The 24,259-nt window shown below is 34.7% G+C and overlaps 1 protein-coding gene across 4 annotated transcripts; it reads left to right on the forward strand.

Moving 5' to 3' along the window:
• The first annotated feature begins 462 nt into the window (after positions 1-462).
• Positions 463-23,875, forward strand: ocrl (OCRL inositol polyphosphate-5-phosphatase). Of its 4 annotated transcripts, none has more exons than XM_055030931.1 (24): positions 463-875; positions 1,250-1,329; positions 4,170-4,261; positions 5,470-5,508; positions 5,789-5,902; positions 8,061-8,246; positions 8,639-8,864; positions 8,955-9,125; positions 10,198-10,299; positions 10,407-10,521; positions 11,327-11,443; positions 11,532-11,713; positions 12,227-12,338; positions 12,610-12,719; positions 13,604-13,739; positions 14,749-14,859; positions 15,003-15,168; positions 15,356-15,585; positions 17,162-17,185; positions 18,365-18,484; positions 19,328-19,412; positions 20,119-20,246; positions 20,328-20,439; positions 21,242-23,875. In XM_055030931.1, exons 1-24 carry the CDS (start codon positions 834-836, stop codon positions 21,364-21,366), a joined length of 2,925 nt encoding a protein of 974 aa, XP_054886906.1. In that variant the 5' UTR covers positions 463-833; the 3' UTR covers positions 21,367-23,875. The 4 variants fall into 4 exon arrangements, with proteins under 4 accessions (XP_054886906.1, XP_054886907.1, XP_054886909.1 ...); XM_055030932.1 differs by having other exon boundaries at positions 8,958-9,125; XM_055030934.1 differs by lacking the exon at positions 17,162-17,185.
• The last annotated feature ends 384 nt before the right edge of the window (positions 23,876-24,259 follow it).

Here is a 24,259-nt window from a genome sequence, read left to right on the forward strand (position 1 = left end):
TCTGCATCCACGCACCAAGCCTACATTTATTGGTTCCAGTGGATCCTATAATGATGATAGTTATTTATAAATAAGAACAAGCTGCACTACTAGAGATTTTAAGCAAGCTTTAATACAATATCATTCAAATTGGTTCAGCTCCAGTCCTCTATCCAAGACTTTAATTGTTTCTGATGTAGAGCAGAAAATCACCATGTTGTTGGTTAGTAAACCGTGACAGATTCAAAATACTCACAGGCTAAAAACCGAAAAAATAAATTAAGGAAATAAATGAGTTTTATTTTTATTTATTTTTTGTGCTAAACAGATGCCTAGCCACCTAGCTAACTAGAGCTGACCACTGATTTGTTAGATTTTAGAATTAAAGTGTTACTGGACACTCCGTGGCAGTAGGGGGCAGTATAGTATTTATTCCTGGTCCGCTTGCGTGTGGAATATGAAGTCCGACCGTGTTGACTGAGGTGGGTGGAGGAGGGAGCCCCACATAGCGATCTCTTTCCTGGAGGAGCAGCGGCGTTTCTGCTCCTGACTGTCCGCTCAGGCTATGTTGCCCGACCGGTTGGCCTCCTGACACCGAACGGGACGTGAGGAAAGCGGGATAACATAACCGTATGTGACAGAGTTATGGACGCTAATCGAGATTAGAGACATTTGAGATTCCCTCCTCCAGCTGCTGCCTCGGCAGCGGCTAGCATTAGCCGCTGAAAACAAACAGCTGCCCGGAAGGAGGCCGCCGCGGCGCCGGGTTGGGATTTAACTTTCCTCGTCCCGACATTCCTGCCGATCCCACACAAAGTCAACCGCGAAGGGGTATTTATGTGTTCCGGGTAAGAATGGAGTCCACTTTGGGGATATCCAACGAGGAATGCTTGGCAATATCCTTTACGTGATGTTTTAGTTTTAGTTAGGGTTAGCCTAACGTTAGCTTTATGTATCAACCGACTTTTAATGCCCTGCTAACCATGTGAACATTTAATGCTACTAACATGGACTAAACCTATTTATCTTTCAGTAACAGCCATGATTTAATCTAATATAGCTGCTTCCAAACTGCATCCCTCTGTCCTGTTTGTTTGACTCTTGTTTTAACTTTCTTTGACTTCATTTTAACATCTATTTGCTGCCAGAATTAAACTAATCGCTCAGTAAGCGCAGTGGGGTAATGTTTGAGTTGAACAGGCCCTTTGTTGTGATGTTGACACTGCTCCCTCATCCTCCATCACATTGATTCCTTGATTGAGCTGCTCACACCGTGAAAGGTCAAGAGCTGAGGTCTGGCCAGAAGGAGCCCAGACTGCTGTCTCTAATTGAACGCAATGGAGAGTTTATGTAAGTATCAGTTATATAAAAACAGGTTTTAGTGTTGGACAGCTCGTAAATCGATAACTGATTGTGTTTGTGTTAAGACATTTTTCTGTGCACTTATCATAATTTTCAGCTAATTTCTGAGCTTTGATTTGGACCTGCTGATGCTTATTTCTAATTCTGTTTTCTCTTTAATAACTGTAATATGAGAAAACATTCAAAATATTTTTAGACAGTGCATCTTTTGTGGAGTGAAGGAAGCATCCTGCCACATTGTCAGAAATAATTTTCAATTCACAAAGTTAAATACATTATATAGCTTATTGATTATAGCTAATAAAAAAAAGATCAGAATACAACACTAGACCACTATAAGGATTTTTAAATACAAAAATATGGGCTAATAAATAACAAGTATGTTTCATAACTGCTTCAAAGTTATTTTCTAAAGGTACTCATTCATACTCTTCTAGTAAATGAATATGAAAATGACCGTTTTAGTGATTACCAAAAAGTAGTTTCCGTGTGTTTTCCATTAAAAATGTTTCTTGAAAGCATCTGACATTTAAAAAAGAGATACATTTCAAAAGGATAAAGTTAATTAATTAGGGTTGTTATAAACTGATATTTTTGAGACGATGGTGGTGGTTCAGTAAGTTGTGCGGATCTGTGGGGCACAACGTAATTTCTCAGTGCATTATTCACTGTAGGATTTAAGTGTTTGGTGTTTTGCTTTATTTCGATTGGCTGAAAAGGAGCCTGAATGTATGTCATGTTTGCAGAGTTGTGTATATAAGAAACGTCTCATCAGTTAACATCCAGCACCCTGCTTTATAAACAAAGTATGGCTTTCAACATGCGAGGTAATCAAAGCACTGAACAATGTCACACTGACAGACAGGATGTGTTGTAGGAAAGCAAAGTTGATCCAGGTTTGATCAGAACTTCTGCTCTTTATAGAGAACTTCTGATTTTTAGGTGAATGAGAAGCTTTTTTGTTGCCACTGGATTGTAATTTAACAGGAAGTCATGCGGTAGATCATGTCTAGTGTCCGTTTGACAGCTGCAGGGTTTGCTCAGTGATAGTGGGAGCTGTGTATACAAACACCAGTATAGCTCCCAGTTAGTTCCACCATCATCCACCTCACCGCAGATTATTTTGAATTTCTTCGCTTGGTCTTGAGCTGAAATGAGAGTCACATGGGCTCTAAGCCTCAGGCTGTTTAAGCCACATTAACTCATCCAAGAAGCAGTTCTGATGGGCCAAATTAAACTATGATGCCTCAAATAAAATATATACATTTTGTCATACCTTTCTATAATAATAATAACCAATAATAATTGATTTTTTTCACCATGGAAGTTGTTTGTTTATAGTAGAAAACTAGAAAAGGCTGCATGATTTTCTCTTCCTTGTACCTTTCTGAGGGAGTTTAATTAAATTGCTAAAAATAGGGTAGATTAAAAACTATAAATCAGAGTGAGGAAAACAAAACATGTTGACTGGAAAAAAGCTTTCTGGTTATTGGCTCTGACTTTAAAGTCTTCAAAGGGTCTGAATCACCAGGCCAGTCACAATAACAAATTTTACTGGACGATAAAATGTCCCAGCAGGCATTGCGATACAAGATAATATTGTTCTTTTGAGGCCATTTTCAAGTAATATAATAATAATGGCATAATAATGCAAGAACACATTTAACACTGAAACTGGGAGACATTTAAATTTCCAAAATAAATAAAACAACAAATAAAATTAATCATTAATCATCCAGTTTTTGGTAGAAATGGATGACTAAAAGTAAAATACAATAAATAATGTAAATGGAAATTAGTAAGCTTGTTTTAATTGATCATGTGATTAATTGATTTATTGCAGCATGCCTATCTATCAATGACCCAACTTGTCTCAGACTAAAGGGAGACTAATTGGAAATATTCCTTCTTGCAAAAATCACCATAAACTGAAGGATTATTTTTAGATGACCTGGTTTTAAAACCAGAGCTATCAAGCTGTAAAGCAGGTTAATTAATTGGGATAAAAGGTTTCCCAACTTAATTATTTTTATTCTCTAAGTGTTGCTCTATAAAGAGCAGACAGAGAGGTGATATTCTGCTCAATAATCATGTTAACTTGAAGTTCTGTTAGCTCAAGTCTTTGGCTAAAAATCATAAAAAACAAAAAAGACAAACACATTTCTCATAGTAATCTAGCAGATTTTTCAATGAATATATTGTGAAGTCATAGTATTTTCCTCTGGGTTATTATATAACTGGATGCAGCCTCTTTGCAGTAGATTTTTGGTTTGTAGTTTGTGACGTCTGTGGTTATCTCAGTTGATTCAGAGAACTCCCTGTGACGCATTTAGAAAGCCTGAATCATTTTTATTGTGAAGTGAAAGGGAACAGTGGGTAGAGCGCTGATTCAATCCCAGTCAGATATCAGTGAGTGTTTCCCTGCCCACATTAACACGCATCAAAGATCTGAATCCTTTTGTTTAAAACTTCATAACTTAATACTTTTTATACCCTGAATAATTCAATTTTTCCTTCAGACTTGTCTTTATTAACTTTGAATGTGGAACAGAGCCAGCCTGCTTGTTATTTTTCCACCGTTGTTTGCTTATTCAGCTGATTTCACCTAACTGCAGATTAGAGGATGAATTTGCATGAATGCATGCTCTCTTTTTAAATACTAAATTAGCATTTTGTTCCATTAATAATGATTAAAACACATATATCTTACTTGTGCTGAATGATTGAGTTTTAATTGCAAAATGGGTTTGTGATGGAAAAAGTAAATGGCCTGCAAAACCGAATTGTTCAGTAAATTCAGCATCAGAATCTGCGTTGCTCTTGTCCAGATTGGGCGTTTTGGCCACTCCTGATGCCGTCGTGTCTCGTCCAGTGGCCCAGTTATCCATACCAGTGAACCAGAAATTTGAAATTATACGAGGTATGTGTCTTTTTTTCTTCTCAGCGTTAGACATAAAAAAATGTTTCTGCATATTCTGAACCATATTCTGATCATCGTTATTAAATATCCTGTAACTTTAAAATTGTTAAAGGATTCAGTAAAATCAACGTATTAAACATTTTCTCTGTAGAAATGTTTAATACGTTAGAAATGTTGTGTGTGTGCATTTGTGAAGTGGAAAGGAAACAAATTCAACATTTTGCATACAGAAATGCTGAAATGTGGTCTGCATTTTTGTTCTGCCACAGTTGAGCAAGTTCTTTAACCTATGCCTTTCACGATAACAAATTTGACAATATATTTTTCCAGAAGTTATTGCAATGAAACAATAATATTGTTGTTTTGAGACCATTTTCATTTAATATAGTGGTAATAATGACAAAGTAATGCAAGAAAATATTGTCAAAGATCAAGAAACAATAAATTGTAATCAACATTTAACCCTGGAGCTGGAAGACATTTTAAATATCCCAAATAAATAAAGAAAATAGGAAATAAAATGAATTATGAAGTCACTATAAACAAAATTATCCTTCAAAAAAAGGCTAGTTGAGACTAAACCTGAAAACCAACTTTGGTCAAGAGAGGAAAGAAAACCAATAAATCATGAAATCATTGAGATTGTTTTAATTTGTGATGCGATTATTTGGTTCGTTGATTGTTGTGACAGGTTTTCTATGGTTATGAACTTTTCAAGTCTTGCCAAAGATTTTTGTGTTAGATTTCGGTCTGAACTTGGATTAAGTTCTCAGAGGACATGAATATTATTTTATCTAAATCTTTCTATGAGCCCCATCCTGTTCACAAATGTTCTCTAGCAGACCTCAACCCTTTAAAAGCAACTAATTTAACTTTCTAATTAGGTTATTATGGAAGGTAAGTGGTTGCACAGGATTTTAGATTCAAGTGGATGCATGCCACACTTTTAAGGTGAGGGAATGAAATAAAAAACATGTAATTTTTCTTATAAACTTTTGGTTGTAAAGTTCAAGAGAAAACTTTACAACTCTAATCTTTACATCTCTGTAATGTGAAAGTGAAAGCTAAACTTTAATGTTTTAATTTCCACTTCAAAGAGATTTTTTTAAAGTAATCTCAGACCGTTTCCCTCTGAAGAACCTGCAGGTTCAATCCCACCGCCGACCTTTGAACTTAACCGTTTTCCTTTTTATCTTGTTTCCCTCCAGAAGCTGAAGAGGCTCTCCTGATTGACTTTTCTGACGATTGTGAGTACTTCTTGAGTTTAACTTCATGCATCTAATCCGATTGCTACAAGTTTCAGAGGCATATTTGCAGAGTTTAGTTCAGCTTCCTTTTCTAGACTTATATTTTTAGCTTGCGTTGCAGCCCAAAGCGGCTTTATTTAGCGGCAGAGTTGGGTCATAAGTTGCCAAAGCTCACGGAAGGAATGCTAATTTAGGTCGCTGTTGTTTCTCAGCCGCTTTGTATTTCTAATGTGTTTGCAAAATCCAAAACGTGTCTGAGATGCAGGTGTTTTTTCCTCAGCAAGTATTACAATACGAATCCGAGGAGAAAAGTCTCCAGAGCTGATGCTGGAGCTGCAGGACGATGAGCGGACTCAGACGTTCTTAACCCAGGTGAAAAGCGCTCAAGAGCAAGGTGAGGCTGCTTGAGGCAGAGAGGCCATTAATTATTGAGTCGCCCATCTAACATTTATTTACTAAGGGTGGATTTCGCCACGCTGCTGTGATCTCTGTTCTCTCCTCCTGTGCACACAAAGAAACACCTTGGACTGCAACTTTTAAAATGGGCTTTTCCACTTCTGCTATACTCAAACCAGAACTACACATTAGTGTATGCTAGACCTGTCGCAGTAAATCAATTAATGGCATGAAAAATAAATATAAGCTCAATGATTTCCATTTGCATGATTCATTGTTTTTCTCTTTCTACCAAAAACCAGTTGACAAAAGTCTTTAGTCTGGTGCTTTGGCCTCAATTTGCCTCGTTTTCCGTAGGATAATTTTGCTTACAGATAATTTATAGTTAATTTTATTTATTTTTTCTGCAGTTTTTGTTTATTTATTTTGGATATTTAAAATATTTTCCAGTTTGAGTGTTAAATGTTCTTTATTGGTCTTTGAAAAAATGAACTTTGATTATTAATTGAAAATTGTTTCAAAACAACAGTATTATAATTTATTGCAATAATTTGTTGGATGATTTTTTTGTTTGACAATATTTGTTATTGTGACCTGAACTTGAGTGGACAGAGTTATCACTACCTGGTGAATCATTCTGACCTCATTTTGTGTTTATTTTCAAAAGAAACAAAAACATAACAGGAAATCTAATGATCACACATATGAACTGTAATTTATGCTGGTGTTGAATGTTTTCATTAACTTTTGCGAGGGAATATTTAAACTGATTTATTTATGTTTTAGATTATGTAGCCATAAAATATTTGCATGTATTTTCTAGTGATATATATAATATATATATATCACTTATATTGAGTTTATTGGAGTAATGAAATAATGTTCTCAGCTTCTTTAAACAGTTTTGCAGGTCATAATAATGTATGATTGGTTAAAAATTAGTTATTTAAGTAGTGGCTGCAGCATCCGATGGAAATCATAACAAGGGAATTGAGAAAAATCTTTGCACTGACACATTACAATAATAAGAGACGGTAATGTGTGTGAGTCAGAAAAAAATAGTAATTTTACGAGCAGTATGGTTGTCTAAATGCTGACCTCGCTGTTTCCTGGCTTCTCCGTTAGTAAGATTTTTAAATTCCTGTCCTGGTTGCCGACTGTGACCAACTTCCTGGAGAGATAAAGATTTTACTTTAAGTTTCCTTCTTCAACTTGTTCATCCAGTTTGACAATTATATTTACTATTTGCTTTACTGAAGGAAGCCACTATCCAGACTCTTATAAAGTAAAAGAAAACTCACTTTATATGTAGTTTGTCCTGTTTGGAACAACAACATCGCATGATCAAATTTATTAGGTTTTATTCATTTAACGTCATTCCTCTGATGACATCACCCTGGGTATAGTAACATACATTTTAAACGTTTCTTGCCTTATTTTCTCATTTTCTTTCATGTATTTTTTTATCTAATTAAATTTCCAAACATGGTGACTTGCACTTTGTAATGCTGCACCGAAACATTTAATCCGTATGTGAGAATGCTGCATATTTTAGGAAAAAATGACAAGAATGAAACAAACTATAAAAGGTTTCTGATGACTAGGGCTGAGCTAGTTTTTTGTTTTTCAGTCAAATCTGTTGTAGAAATTAAGTGGTTTACTTAATGCATTCATTTAGGTAAGAGGTCTCTTAAATTTTTGCATTGTGGACTAAAATATTCCATCTCAAAGTGTTCGAGCGCTACAAGAATCATTTTTAAATTAAATTACCCTCCAAAAAGTTTTTTAACCTTCTGAACAAACTGAACTCACTATATTTTAATTAAAATGTTCCAAATAGAATAATTACTATAGAAAATGTGTCTGTAAATCGAATGAAAAGACTTATTAAAAGACAGCTGCACAGTTTTTTTTTTTACACTTTTGGGTTTGTTTTTTTATTTATTTGACCTTCAGAAAAAAGTCTTTGAATTAAATTTTCTTATTTTTTTTTATTAAATGGTTGTCATTTACAGACGTCTGCTGAAACAGATAAAACTTTCTTTGGTGTTTGCATTTCTTGACGTCAACTGTTTTTATGTTCTAAATGAATGTTTGAGGAGATTAATCTTTGCTTATTTTAATTTTTTTCTGATTGATCTGTTTAATCTTTCCAGTTTTGTCCAAGAAAAGTAAACCCAAAACGATGGAGCCGCTCACTCCAGCGGCGTATCGAGGTCCGGTCCCAGTTCCACCACAACGGGCCACAAAGACCACCAACAGCAGCGGAGACCACCAGACCAGAACATTCATGGCTCCGATCTCCAACCCCAACATCGCAGCAGGGAATCATAACGCCACCGGTAAAAATCTGATTGTTTACAGTTTAAAGAGTTAAAGTTTGACATCAAACTAAATCAAGAGTTTTTTTTAGCCTGGTTTTCACCTTAAATTTTTTTGAAACAATATTATTGAATATTAAATTATTTAATATCATAATAAGATGTAATATTACATAATAGTTATGTATTATACTGAAGTTGTTTTAAATGTTTTTATGTAAATAAACGTTTACTTTTATGGTCTAAACGGGCGGTATCATGAAAAATTAACTTTTTTTTTTAGCTTTAAGTCATGTTACAATGTTATTCCCTCATCAAAAACACAATATTATAATGTTATTAAATATTTTAACATTTAATCTTAATTTTACTTAATCCTGTTTTTAATCTTTCCTGAACATTTATTGCTTCAGAATATGGATTTGGAGAGGGCTTAAAGAACACCGTTAAAGTGGAGGAGAAGAAGAACCAGCAGAATCGGATCGTTGCGTCCAGAGAGCCGCCCCCTGTTCCCACTCTGCCTCCCCGAAAAGCCTCCTTCCCTCCATCCAATCCTCTTCCTCCGCTTCCAGTCCCAAAGGATTCGGCTGCAGCCTTTCAGGCCCGAGGCACCGCTCTTGTACCGAACTCCAAACCAGAGTGAGTCCACCTGGAAAGGATGTGTCATTTATCTGAAATGTTTCTGTCTTTTCAGAATTTCAACTCTTTTTAAAAATTTTTTAAATCCAGTAGTTTCAGGCCTATTAATTACACGGACAGGCCGACGTCCTGGTCTGACAGTCCGTCGACCAACAGCATGAGGCAGGCCATGCTGTCCAGCGAGGCCGGGCAAAGAGAGTACCTCATTAAACACCGCCTGGGCAAAAAGGAGAAGGAGTACGTGGACATCCAGTACTTCAGGTGAGGAACAAATGGGAACAGATTCAGCTTCAAACCTGGTACACACGCAGCCAAATATTAATAAAAATGTATATGTTTGGAAAAACAACATCATACACACGGGTCAGTTTAAGTCCAGAATGAAAACACATCTGTTCCCTCTGGGCTTCAACACCAATTACAGAGAAAAAGGAAAGAAAGTTGCTGCAACTGGAATTAAGTTTTGTTTTGGTTTTATTCATATTATTAGATTTTGGTATTTTCTGCCAGTTTTATAATCGTCTTATTATTTTGACCAAACTTAATTTCATTTTAGTTCATCATTTATCTACCTGTAATGTTGTCATTGTTGTGAATCACTTTGGTCAACTGAGGTTGCTGTAAATATAGGTAAATAAACTTTGACAGGATTGGTTTAAGCTTTTGTGCTTCACATTATGTTATAATGCTATTCTGATTGATATTTTCACAGATTATCTGAGTCATAACAAATGGTGACAATTTTAATAAATACATATGACATATTTTCTGAGTAGTTGCATACTGCAGCTTTAAAGGTGTAGTATAATGGAAAACCAACGTTTTAGTACCGAACTAAAACGTTGTTATAATCATGTTTTAATGTTATTTAGTTGTCAGAAACACATCTGGAGTGTTGATTTGATTCTTTCATGCATGTTTGAGCAATCCTTTCATCTCCATGGCGACCGTTCAGCTGTACAAAACACCTGGATGGCCCTAGCTCCGCCTTCGAAGCGAAGCTCCTCCTTGACGAGGAGGAGGGCCTAATCCAAAACTAAATAAAGAATAGATCAACCATTAGCATAACTTTGTTTCAATAACATTAATCATTTAGCATAGAATAAGTTAATCTAATACTTAATAGCCTCCAACATAATCTGTGAAAAGATGGATACCCTTGAATAAATGCACAGACCTGACCAAAGACAACCAATCAGAGCCAGGAGGTGGGTCTTAGCGATGCCAATCAATCCATGAACGTGCTGCTAGATGCTAATTCTGTTTTAATTTTTAAAAAAGTAGGAGATGTTAACTTTTCCATTTACCAAACAAATTTGTTTTTCTTTTTCAGTTTCTTCATCGGAACCTGGAACGTGAACGGTCAGTCCCCAGACAGCAGCCTGGAGCCCTGGCTCTGCTGCGACCCCGATCCTCCTGATATTTACGCCGTTGGGTCAGTAAACGATAACGATTAAACTCCAGCCACCAAGCAACATAATTGTAAATCCAACTAGGAAATGCTCGTAACTGGAATATTAATTACTTTATTTTTGATTGTAGTTTTCAAGAATTGGACCTGAGCACTGAGGCGTTTTTCTACATGGACTCGTCCAAAGAGCAGGTCTGGATTGAAGCTGTGGAGAGGAGTCTGAACAGAAAAGGTGACTACAAAAAGGTGAGTAAAGGGTTAATTATCAAAGATGAAGTGTTAATGCTATAAAAACTTTTTTTTCTGTTCAGGAAGATAAAAAATTAATTTTGTACCAAAAATTCAGACAAGCAATATCATCTGTCATCAAATTACCACTTATTGATCTTAATTTGAATTCAAATGTTCTCAATTACATTTATTTCAGTGACTTTTTAAAGAAAGAGATTTTGCATGTTTGCTCTTTTAAAAGAAAAACTTTTATTTTTTGATTTCTTTTGGGCTGCGTTGAGCAAATTTTTTATAAAACCAGGATTTGGTCACTTTCTGTCAAAACGCCTCGCTTTGTTTAGCCGGTCTCAATAAATTATAGCCGAATTAGATGCAGCAAAGTTGTTCCTTAGTAAAAGTCTCTGGAAAAATGTGGATCTGGTTCTTATAAAAGTTTGGTTGTAGAAAGATGAACACTTTGTGTTGTACTTAATATTTTCCATTGCAAGAAAATCATCGATATTAATTTTATGCAATGAAAACTAAAAACTTGAGAAATAAACATGACTTTTGAACTGGATTAAGGAAAAGAACTTTTCTTTTTTTAATTTTGGAGAAGTGTGGTTAATTTACTGTGAACAGTCTGTGCTATAGATTTACATTAATTGTGATTTTTCTTTAAAAAAATGTTTGAGCTGACAGAAAATCCTTCAAAATTGAACCTGGAATTTTGAAATGTTGTGGAAATATGTTGGAATCTTGTAAGTAAACAAAAATGGAGTTGAAAATCTAAACTCTTGCTGAGAAATTTGTACAACGGCTTTTAAAATAATTTTTGCAGATGAAGATGATCCGACTTGTTGGGATGATGCTTGTGGTCTTTGTCAAGAAGAAACACAAGAAGCACCTCAAGGAATTGGCAGCAGAGCACGTTGGCACGGGAATCATGGGAAAAATGGTCAGTTTACACTGAATCTTCTGCCTTCTAATGAGCAAAATATGTACTAGGTATTTGAAACTGTCGGCTTTATAATTTGATGTTTTAGGGAAACAAAGGAGGCGTCGCTGTCAGGTTCGTTTTCCACAACACCAGCTTCTGCATCGTCAACTGCCACCTGGCGGCTCATGTCGAAGACTTCGATCGCCGCAATCAGGACTACAGAGACATCTGCGCCCGAATGACCTTCCACCTCCTGGACTACCCGCCGCTGAGCATCGTCAAGCACGAGTGAGACCCAGCAACACGTCCTTGTTTTGTTTCAGTTCTGACTTTACAAAAACAACACTTTGAATTCAGGCGCTTGACGTTTTGTTCTAGACTCCCGTCAGACGGGTCAACATCGCTGTAGGCAGCGCTGAGAGGAGACTCTTTAGCATACGTGTCCTTCAAACTCTTCCACCATTTGTTTAACATTTATTTAACATTTATTTAACGTGGTTCACTGTTTTTGCTTGTCTGATTTGGACAGCTCAAATGTGGGGAAATATTTATTAATGTTTATTAACATTCTGGAGGTTTTTTGAAACATTTTCTACACACCAAAAATCATTAATTTACTGCCAAAAACAAATGGGGTTTTTTTGTGTTTTTTTTTACACTTTGTTGTTTTTAGAAGCAGTAGAAACCCAAAGGGAAAAATAAAAACAGTTTGCATAATCGGTCCGCTTTAAGCATAGCAGCCAGGTCATATTCACCGTTGAGTTGACCAAACGTGTCTGAAAGCTGTTGGTTTTGTTCCAGTGTGGTGATCTGGCTTGGAGACCTGAACTACCGCCTCTTCCTATACGATGCAGCAGAAGTCAAACATCTCATTGCTGAGAACGCGCTAAAGAAACTGCAGGAGTATGATCAGGTAATGAACTGAGGCAACAATTATATAAAAAAAACATATATATGTTTGTTAGTTTATGCAAGGAAAAGATTTTATGGCTCTTTTGTTTGTAGATTGAGTTTTTAAACAAAAAAAGCTCAATAGCACTTTGTAACAAATATCTACAGAATTTATATGATATCTGATGATAATGGGCAGGATTGTCAAATTTTTGTAGGTTTTATTCCTTTGAGTTTGGTTGAGAAAGAAGAATTTTGTTTCCCAAATGAAATAAAATTGTTTCCATGTGCAGCTGAACGTTCAGAGGCAAACCAAAAGAGCCTTCACCGACTTCGAAGAGGGAGAAATCAACTTCATTCCCACATACAAGTATGACACCAAAACGGATCGATGGGACTCCAGGTACATTTTGTTTCTTCAGATTTTCTTTTCTGCTTCCCAATTTATGTTTGCAGAAATAAAACCAGCGTTAAAAATACATTTTTATTGTTTTTATTTGTGTCCAAACATTTCATGTATGTTGTGTTTGGAGATCAGCCGGGGCTGATCAAGCTACAAAAAAACTATTTTTATTACATAATTATTCAAATTTAATTAAATTAATTTATTTATTTTGTTTTTTTAAAACGTTATTAGAAATATATAAAAAAAATGAAAATAATTCAATTCCTCTGATAAATAAGATAAAGATTAGTAAAATGCAATAAAATATTAAAACGTTTCTAACATGTAAAACCTTTAGTCCTTTTTTCTTGATTTTAATCAATACAGTTTTTTTTATTGGTTATTTTTTATTAACTAGTCAATAATTGAGTAGTATTAGATTTTTTTAAATGTATTTCTACAGAATTTGAACGAACCTACAGTTAAGGTTTTTAGGTTTGTCTTAAATGTAAAACGTCTATTTTTTGATTATTTTTCTCTTAATTACTGCTGTGAGTAAATCTAAATCTAATTGAGTTCTGAAATTAACCATTTTTGAATCTGTATTCTCCAGTTAACAATTAATTACTTAATTAGTCATTTCAATAATCAATTAAACTTGATTAATCATGTCTGGCCTAACTGTATGCGAAGAAAAGGCAGGAATAAAAGAGAATGTGCATTATTATTTGGATGTTTCTAAATTTGAATTTGATGGCAGATTAAACTTACGTTTTTTTACTTTTCTTGCTAATTTAATTTCTACAAATTTTCCTTGGGGTTCATTTCCACCGGCTGAAGCGTTTTGCTGCCTAATGCAGCGTCAGCATGTTTTCCTCTCAAACTTTATCTGCTTCCTGCAGCGGGAAGTGCCGAATCCCTGCCTGGTGCGATAGGATTCTTTGGCGAGGCAGCAACGTCGAGCAGCTCAAATACCGAAGCCACATGGAAATGAAGACGAGCGACCACAAGCCGGTCAGCTCGCTCTTCAAAATTGGGGTAAGACGTTGTGGAATGTTGAATATGATGTTAAAAGGTCCAGAACAAGAAGTGAGGAAAAAATAACTTCAAAACATTCGTTTGTAGCTTCCAGGCAGAAGAAATTATTTTTCTTTCTTTGTGATCATAAGCGTCTCTACTTTTTGACTGCAGAGTATAAGGAGATCTCTAACCAAGTTCTTTTATGCCACAAAAAGCAAAATGTGTTATTTTTTTTCCCACACAAGACTTAAAAATAAAAAAGTAAACTGGATATAAAGTCTGGTAACAAACTTTAAGATCAAATCAGGTAAACCTTAAAGATATCAAAACAAATAGAATAAAGTGTGTTTCTATTCTATCGCTTTGTTTACATGCAGTTCATGTAAAGCTGCCTGACTTCAGAGCTTCATAAAATTTTAGTTTTTTAAAAATTCAGTTTCACTTGTGCTTTTTTTATTTCAAGGAATCCATATTTTTCATAAAATAAACCCCAAAAAGTCATCATATGAAGTCAAAATTTTCTGCAGTTATATAGAAAATAGTTTAAATATTTTGAGGTTTGAAGTCTTAAGTATTGAAATCAAGCTGCCAGTTATAAGTAACTGTTTTTTTTAGCCAAATGGGTACATTTGTGGTAAAGATACCAACTGAACTCCTCCGTAAATCTTTTGTGGAAAATAGAAACATTTCAGACATAAACTAAAATTGAAATTTTATTGCAATGTGTGCAGTAATGTTGGGAGTTTTTAAAAACTACTCATTTAAAACTTTCTCTAAAATATGAATATATTTAACATTTATTTTAAAAGAATCATCTGTTTTGGATTATAAAGCTACAACACGTCTTCACTCGGCGTGTATCTCACGCTGCTGAGGTTCTTTGCTAAAATGCTAGGCTAATGTTAGCCCTCTTCCTCTCTGTTTTGATATAACTTGTCTTAAAAGTCTGTTATTATTTTCTAATGAATCATGTACCAAACATGTAAATCTGTTTAATTTAGATTAATGATGTTTGTTTGTGTAACAGGTGAAAGTCGTGGATGAGCAGCGCCAGAAAAGAGTGTTTGAAGACATCGTTCGCGCCATGGACCGAATGGAGAACGACTGCCTTCCTTCTGTGTCTCTCAGCAGGATAGAAGTAATAAAGCTCAACTTTTTTATATGATAAACTCACATATTTACAAATAAATGGATACATTTGTGGTAAAGATACCAACTGAAGTCCTCCGTAAAGCTGGGATTAATGAGCTTTTTGCTGGATTTCTCCTCGTCGTGTTGCAGTTCACGTTTAAGGACGTCAAGTTCAGGCAGTTGCAGAAGGAGCGCTTCCTGATTAAAAACGACGGCCAAGTACCGTGTCACTTTGCCTTCATCCCTAAACCAAACGACCCAAACTATTGCAAACCGTGGCTGCGTGCCGAACCCAGCGACGGATTCTTGGAGCCAAGTAAGATTTATTTTTTCTTTGATTTCTGTGTTTTTACAGGTGCTTGAAATCCTTGAAAATGCTTTTCAAGATAAGAAAAGTGGTGGATATTATAATATAGCAAAAGCAAAAACCACATTAACATAACCGATCACTTCTCGTTTCCTAAGAAATAAATGTTTTGACTTCTTCTGTGTTCTCTGAGCAGGTGAGACCCTGGAAATCTATCTGGAGGTGTATGTAAGTAAAGACTCTGTTACCCTGCTAAACTCTGGACAAGACTCTATTTATGATATCCTGGTGCTCCATTTGGACCGCGGCAAAGACTACTTCATCACCATCTCTGGCAACTACCTGTCCAGCTGCTTCGGCACCTCACTGGAGACTCTGTGTCGCATCAGGAAGCCGGTCAGAGAGGTCACCAACCTCATCGACCTGGTGAGGATAAACATAACAGCTGGTTTGGCCAACTGTGTTTCATTTATTTTGGGTTGGAGCTCATTTATGATCAGAATGTTGTGACCAGAACTTGACCTGCAAAAACAACAAATCTTAGTAACTTTTCAGCAAGATACAGGAGCTTGAATGTTGATAAAAAGTACTTGATCTAGTGACAGATTATTTCACTTAATATATTTTTCCCATGTTATAAGTGGAATAATCTGCCATTAGAACAAGAACTTTTTATCAGTATTAAAGAATCATTAACTTAAACCAAGCGTCTATATCAGGGGTGTCCAAACTGCGGCCGGAGGGCCATTTGTGGCCCCTTGGATAAATTTTGTGTGGTCCCTTACTGCAATTCAAAAATGGCATAAATTTGGCTCCCAACACTTTTTGTAATTTTTTTTAGGATTATTTTTTTCCACGGCAACTTTATATCTTCTTAAACAATTTAGATATTAAGGTCAATGCAAAGATTTTTTTCTTGAGTTAACTTATTATTATTACCGGTATTACTATTATTTTTATTATTATTATTATTGTTATTATTATTACCGGTACTATTATTATGTTACTAGTTGTGCCACAAATATCTTTATCACACCCATTCATTACATTTGGCTAAATTCAGCAAAGGTTGTAAAATAAAATTCTTACTTTCATTGCTGGGAATAAACTAAAAACATTTTATAGACTCAAAAAGTTAAATAATTGTAAATATTAAGGGGGACGTAAAATATTAAATGTTTTATTTATTGTGAATGTAAAAGAGAAAAAATTCACGAGAATATTCTTTTCTTTTTAATTGGGGGAGGAAAAAAAACATTTTGACTTGAGGATTTTAACATCGGGTGTAAAAGTTTGGACACTTTTGAGTTTTATCTAGTAGAAATTGTATGTCAAACACACAAATTATTACCAAGTCCTTTTGGTCTGATAGTGCAAATATGTTGAAATAAGACAAAAAATAAATTGCAAGTAAGAGAAATAATCTGGAACTGGTACTGTGTCTGTTAATATTAAGTATTTATTGACTTAAAACAAGCTGCTATGTTTTGCTAAAAAGTTACTAGTTTTGTTTTAATTAAAACGTACCAACATGTCTGCACTACTAGACCAGAACAACCTGGTAATGTTTTGCTTTTGCAGAGTGTGAACGTTTGAGGGCTCATTTCTTCCCTCAGGCTAAAATCAGTCACCAGTCGGTTTATATTTAGGAACATAAAATGTCTCAACTTGTGTATTTCTGTTTGCGAACAAGGAAGTAGCAGAAACATTGAACAGAATCTCCTTACAGAAAAAAGAATCAAGGAAACTTTGACTTTGTTCTTTCTTGTCTCGTCATCTCTTCCTGCATATTTTCCACCTTATCTGATCAAACTTTGGGATAAACTCCTGAATTTCCTCTTTAACAATCAGATTTCACCACTTGATTGATTGATATTAAAACATTTATGCGAGAGCGTTGGATCTTTTGGGATTTTTCTGCTTTTACACATCTGCTTTGTGTGTTTTCTCTCCCCCTCTTGCTCGTTTCTTTGCTGTGGTTGCGGGCTGGCTTCTTGCTCAGGGAGAGGACAGCGGTACAGAAAAGGTAAATAATTAACAGAAACCAGTAATCTGTTGTCGGGCACAAAAAGGGCGGCATCAGTCCAGATACAAGTTAATTATTCCCTTTACGCCACATTATCCACATCCTGCTGTCAGAGTTCAGTAGTAACTAGTTACATTTACCTCAGTAACTTTTTAAAATAAAAAATTACTTGTAGGAGTATTTTTACTGTTACCTTAGAAACTTTACTACAAAATATCTCTCCCCATTGAATGAAAAACAAACATGTTTTAACCAAAAATAGTTTTTTTTGTTTGTTTTTATTGAAAAAGAATTTATTTTGCCCTATTTTGTTATCTTTGTTTGTTATATGAATTATTGTCATTTTGTGTGGTGAGCCGTCGTTACCACTGTACAATGGCTGCTGGAAAAGACGAGTGTTTTGTTGTTCACTTACCGTCCACAAACCACTTGCTGCATTCGTTTTGGTTGTGCAGAAGGCTCCACTTTTGCTTTTCAAAGCTGTTCAGTTGTATAATTGCGCATGTGTTTGCATCCATTTCCACAAGCAAGTTTAAAACATTGAGTTTGTTGGTGTTATCAGGATTTAAAGTGACAGGAACCCTAAAACGCCTCATTATGAAAGGAGATTAAAATAGTTTGAGATTAAAATCTCATTATTTAAGGATGCTTTTGTGCAAAAAATGTAATGAGCAATGTTCAAGTATGCATAATAGGTAAGCTTTGAATATTTTATCATAAAACTAGATAAATGTTAAGTTCCTGTGGGCTTTGGTGTTCATTGTTATCAAACATGAGCAACAGTTTTGTCATCTTTGTAATTTAGTTTTAGGTTTCTCCTGCAGGAGAAGCAGGGAAAACGTCTCCAGTGAGAGTTCGACTCATGTTTAATCTCATTTCAAAACTTTGGAGCACACAAGATTAAAAGCAATTTGAAGACGCAATCTTAAAGTTTTTAGATGTTCCTGGTCTGTGTTTCTTTAGTTTAATTGTTTTTATTCTCCTCTCCTGTTTTCCCCTGATTTATGAGCCATACTGGTAATTTTTGGACCTGGGATCCATTTGCAGAAACAAAAATAACATTTGCAGCTTTGTGAAATGTCTCCCCTTCAACTGATCAAATTAGCTGCCTTTTATTGAAATGTTTCTCTCAAAATAACATTTTTCTTGATAGAAATTGTCCATCTTTTTGCTTCTCAGGAAAAGTCGATGGTGAATTTGATATTTGCGGATGGAGGAAGTTCTGACGACATTCCTCTGAAAATCCCCAAAGAGGTTTGGATCCTGGTCAACCACCTCTTCACCAAGTCCTGCGATCAGGTTCGGCAAGACTTATTTATTTCTTATTCTGATCAAAACACATGTTGCTCTGACTTTATGAAACAACTTCCACAATAAAGAGAAAGTTGTGGTTTCTCTAAACAAAAGGGAAGTTTGATGAAGGGTCATCAGATCAGTTTAAGTGAAATAAAATCCTTTTTATTTTATTGGAGTTGCTTTTTCTGTCTGATCACTGAAGAAGTTTAAATTTTAAGATGACGTTAGGCTTTGATTAGTTGTATAAATAGAGTTTTGTTTTAATTCAGAGATTCTAAATTATGATAGATTATTGGGGATAGACAAGGATTTTATTCTTTTATTAGAAATTCTGGGAATAAAGTCTTATTTTCAGAATTAAAACCCAATATTGCCAGGAGAAAGTCGAAAAATTAGAAGAACAACTTTGTTTTCGTGTCATAACTTTAGTCTCAACTTTCTGTCACTTTATTCTCATATTATTATGACTTTATTTTCATCATACTGAGACTTTTTGTCATCCAAATGTATTCTGGTTTTATTTTGACTCAATGTTTATTCTCTTAATATTCTGACTTCATTTTCATTGCAATCAGATTTTCTCTTAATCTCATAATATTTACTTTTTGTCAAACTCCTTGTATCATTCCAACTTTCTCATCTTGTGTTATTGTCATGACTTTCCATCATACTAATTTATTCTCATATTATTATGAGTTTATTTTATCTCATCTTATTGTCATACAGCTTTTTTCTCTATATATTCTGACTTCATTCCTGTAATTTCTTTTTTTTTTCTTCGCCTGGCTCTAACACTTTGTACCTTTAGATGATCTGGTGTTTGAGTCGTTATATTTTTGCTTACAGGAGGATTTATTCCAGACTCCAGGCCTGCAGGAGGAGCTCCAGAGCATCATTGACTGCCTGGACACCAGCATCCCAGAGTTTCTGCGTATCCTTGACATTATTTCATTACAAATCATATACAGTCATATATCTATATATATATTATTGTTTATAATATATAGACTAAAAATTCAAAGGAGCAAATGTTTCACTTAGGGAATAATTTTATTGTCTAAGATGTATTATTTTGGGGAACTCTTGATCGTTAGTAACACAGAATGAATTTGTGTTACAGAATTTAATTCTATCCAATTAATAAATGGATAGAAAAATTAGTTTAATAGGAGATTAAACTCCTTTTTTAACTGAATTTGAACAGGGTGAAGATAAAAATGCCACTAACTAAATAAGCCTGTAAATACTTATTTAGTAGAACAGAACATATTTACAGACCAAGGTTTTTATTTTTTCTACAATGGAAAGTATATATATATATATTTTTTTTATATACAGTTAATTATTGCTCTGATTATGTTCTTTCTGAAAATTGACTTTTTTGAGTCTGCTACCCCAATTGACAATTATTCGATTACTAAGTTAGTTGACTTCAATTATCGTTTAATCACGATTAATCATTTCAATCTTATATTAAACCTCGACTGAAATGCAGTCGTTCTGATAAACTTTGAGTTTTAGGTGCAATTTTGAAAAATATTTACAGTAAAAACTGTGCAAATAGAAAATGAACCGATTTGTGCAGTTCTTTGTTTAAACTCTACTGGACTCCAATTCCTCCGTAACTTGTGGTCCAGCTGGTTGTAACCACTCCGTAGCCGAAGCGCTGCTGATCTTCCTGGAGGCCTTGCCAGAGCCGGTGGTTTGCTACGAACTCTACCAACGGTGCCTTGACAGCTCTCACGACAGCCGCCTCTGCAAGCAGGTAGACGGCCGCCAGAAGTTTCTGTTTCTGCAACACAAAGCGAAGTGATGAATCTGCAGTAAACGTCTCTGACGTCCACAGCTGGTCTCGCAGCTCTCCCGGCCGCATCGAAACGTGTTTCGATACTTGATGTCTTTCCTGAAGGAACTGCTGAAGCACTCGAACAACAACAACCTAACAGCAAACCTCATCGGTAAGAGACTGACGAACAGAAAGAACTGAAGAAAGAACTAATGAATCAATACGCAAAAATAAAAATGAATCGATGAATATTTATAAATTAACAAGTTAAATTAAGTAAATCAAAACAAATAAAGCAACAGATAAATGAAAATAAACTAATAAAAAATGAATAAATGTGAAAAGTATCTGAAATTTGTGTTTGCAAAAATGGAGGAAATAAAGAACAAAAACGTGCGAGAACAAATCAGTTAAAGGAAATGAACAAGTGAATAAAATTAAGACATTGAGTAGATTGATGCTGCTTTTTGTATCAATAAATTTAAAAAAGGAAATAGAAAAAAAAATAGTGAATAAAAATGGAAAATTAACTAATGATAATAATCAAGAATAAATAGAAATCTACAAACTAATCCAAATGACAAAGAATAATTTGAAATTAGCTAATTAAATTAGACTGAATGCAGAAAAAAAAAATCTAATGAACAAAAATTGAAACCAGGAATGAAAGACGAAAATAAAATACACAATAACATTTTATTTTGTGAGAATCAAAGAAGTTCATTTTAAAATGATTGAGGTCAAATTAATAAAAGTGAATGAGTGGAAGTTGACAAAAATAAGGAATTAATTTAAATAAATGAAAAGGATGTAGTGAGAGTAATAAAATATGAATTCTAAGTAAGAAAAATAATGACATTTAACTGAACAAATAAGGACTCCTACAATATATAATATGAATAAATGAATGAATAATAATAATAGACATGATTTACTGATAATAAACAGTAATATGGATGGTTTGGTGTTTTCAGCTACTCTCTTCGCTAGCCTCCTCATCCGACCGCCGCCCAACATGGCCAGCAGACAGTCGGGACAGGACCGACAGAAAGCCATCAACTTCATCCTGGGGTTCCTCATGTCCGCAGACGACGACTAACCAACGGGTCGACGGCCCGACCCACCGGGTCGCCGACCCGCTTTTTACTTCGCCGAACCGCTCACCGACTCGGCCGTCACAGGCTGCAGAGACGACACTTTGACCTCAGCAGGCGTCGCGTTTTCGATGTGGGAAGAGTTTGAACTGACTCACTTTTTAACGACTTAAAGGACGGGAAGACACTCATACCAAAAAAACAGTGAGTGGAGAAACTGTGGAAACACTATCCAGAGAGACACACACTAAACGCAGGAGTGCTACTTCCAGGAGTTGCGGTAAATAATACTGTTGATCATTTAGTGTGAAATGTACGGGAGATGATTGGAGCCACCAAAAAATTGTAAAATTCTAATTATCGACTCAGAATTTTGATTTTTTTTTAAAAAAGAATTCTCACTTTTTTTCTGAAATTTGTTTTGGATTCTTTTTACTTTTCTCTCAGAATTCTGAATTCTTTTGTAGAATTCTGACTTTAATCTCTGAATTCTTTTTTCTGACAATTCTTTTTGTCTCTTTCTCAGAATTCTGACTTTAAACTTAAAATTCTGGCTTTGTTTGAGAATTCTTCTCAGAATTCTTTTGACGTTTTTTCCTCAGAATTCTATCTTTAAAGTCAGAATTTTTTTTGTCTACAAATTCTCAGAATTCTTTTGATTCTTTTTCTCAGAATTCTGGCCTTAAACTCAAAATTATAATTCTGTCAGTTTATGTCAAAATCCACATAAATTAGATAAATTATGTTGTTTGTATATGAGAATGATCACACATTTTCTTCCTTGTTATATGTTTTGTAAACCTTCACTCTCGGAAATACTGTCCCAAAATTATTTACTAGATTTGCGTTTTATAATTAGATTTGCCCAATGGTGCATTTAGGCAATTTTGATTCTGAGAAAAATTTTATTTTATTTTTTTAAATGGCCCTAATCTTCCTCCGTAGGAATGGGATAAATATAGTATTTAGTTACTACGAATGTTTGTGCTTAAGTAACGACAATCATTTGTTGCTGCATTTTTGCTGGGGAGACAATAGAATTTATTAGCTAACACATCGGTTGTATTTTATCTGTTATTTATATTTGTTTTTCTCCTGCGTTTGCAACATTAGGTTTTTTTTTATTTTTGCTTTTTACATTCACACAATAACCTTCAATCTCAATTAGGTTGAAGAACCTAATTGAAGTTGGCCAGACATTCTTCAGTTTGGTGTCAAAAGTTTGTGCAAAACATTTTGTGCTGCTATTATTTTAAAGATATTAGTATGTTTCCAGAGGTCATCAAAGGTCAAACAGCCAGTCTACATTTACAAAAACAAGCAAAATATGGCATCAATCAGCTTTGCCACTTTTGTGCAGCAATTTTTTTTTGTGCTGTTAATTTTTTTTTCTAGGGATCAGACATTAACAAAACCAAGCAAAAATTATATAATTTTATTTTTGTATATTTGTGTCGCTAAACATTTTGTAGCACAGTTGATTTACACACAATTTGCTTTTTTGTAAACGGAGGTTTTTGAAAAATGTATTGCTGTCTTTAATACTATAGCAGCACAAAGAGATTTTTTTTTTTTTGCACCAAGGCTTGACACCAATTTAATTTAATTTCAGCTTCACTCAGGTCGACGAACACCGTATTTTGTCATGTTTATCCCTCTGTACATTCAGTTCTGTCAGCCATACACAATAAATTTATCACACTAAACCTCCTGGCCGAGTAAAGAGCCGCCCTCCGAGGGTTTTGACGTCTCGATGTAAATATGAATGTTTTGTGTTTCATGACTGTCCGGTGGTGAGATTCTGTGACGTTGTCTCCTGTCAGCCATTACAGTGATACTGTTTATATCTGTGTTTGTTTACATGTCCTCCCACATGTCTGGAACAGTCTGTATTGAGTGTTTGCTGAGTAAAAGTTCTTCTAAGTGCTGCAGTGTTTTCTGGGAGCAGATGTACCAAGATTGAAGCGCTCATTTATGTGCGGTTTTGTTCTCTGGTCCCAGCTGTGCCTCTGAGGAATCTACTTTTTCGCTTCCAACTCTTGCAAAACATGTGGTTGTAGAAATAAGGAACTCTTCCTCCCTCAGTTTGTTGAATGTTTCCTCTTTAACGGTTTCTCTTGACAAACGTCGGCTTTAGTTTTCGCAATTATGACACTCATTTCCTCCGATCGCCGTCTTGAGTAACTGATGCCCGGAAAACCCAATTACAGAAAAACAGCAAATATTAAGCTACGGAGACAATAAGAACACACTTTAGGGTGAAAACTATAAATCAAACATTAATGTGAGTTTTGCCAAATGTTTACTTTTGCTTGAGGAAAATGTGTTAACTGTTCGGTGGAAAGTCGAACCGTCATCGTTCACAAGAAAACATTTGAAATTTTGGATGCAACTCTAACGTCATCTGATGTCTTTTTTTATGTTTCATAACTTTAAGGTACATTTGACAGCAACTTTAATGTTTTTGGGTACTTTTTAATTTATTTAAGATGAATAAAACTACATGAAATGCCATTGTCATGTTTTTTACTTATTTTTGTTGTGATGCAGCCTGGTAAAAAAACAGAAAAACAAAACAAAATAGCTATGATTTTCATTTTGTTTTATTTAATTCACACAGTAATAAATGTGAATTGTTCATGTAACAACAAAGACATTTTGAATGAAAAAGAACAGAAAGTATCAAGTTTATTTGCTTTCAGAGTGCTTTACATCACAAAAAAATAAAAAGTCATTTATGAATCTATATATTTGCTCCTATTTACATTAAGAGAAAATTACCTTTTCCAGCTATAAAGACTATTATGGAAATATTTCAAATACGAAAAATATCAACTTAATCAATGCCCTATCGCTTCATAATGACTTTCAAATTTCTACTAGATACGGAAAGAGATT

Source organism: Poeciliopsis prolifica, unplaced genomic scaffold, assembly GCF_027474105.1.
Source record: "Poeciliopsis prolifica strain line A6 unplaced genomic scaffold, Auburn_PproV2 SCAFFOLD006, whole genome shotgun sequence".
NCBI classification, from domain to species: Eukaryota; Metazoa; Chordata; class Actinopteri; order Cyprinodontiformes; family Poeciliidae; genus Poeciliopsis; species Poeciliopsis prolifica.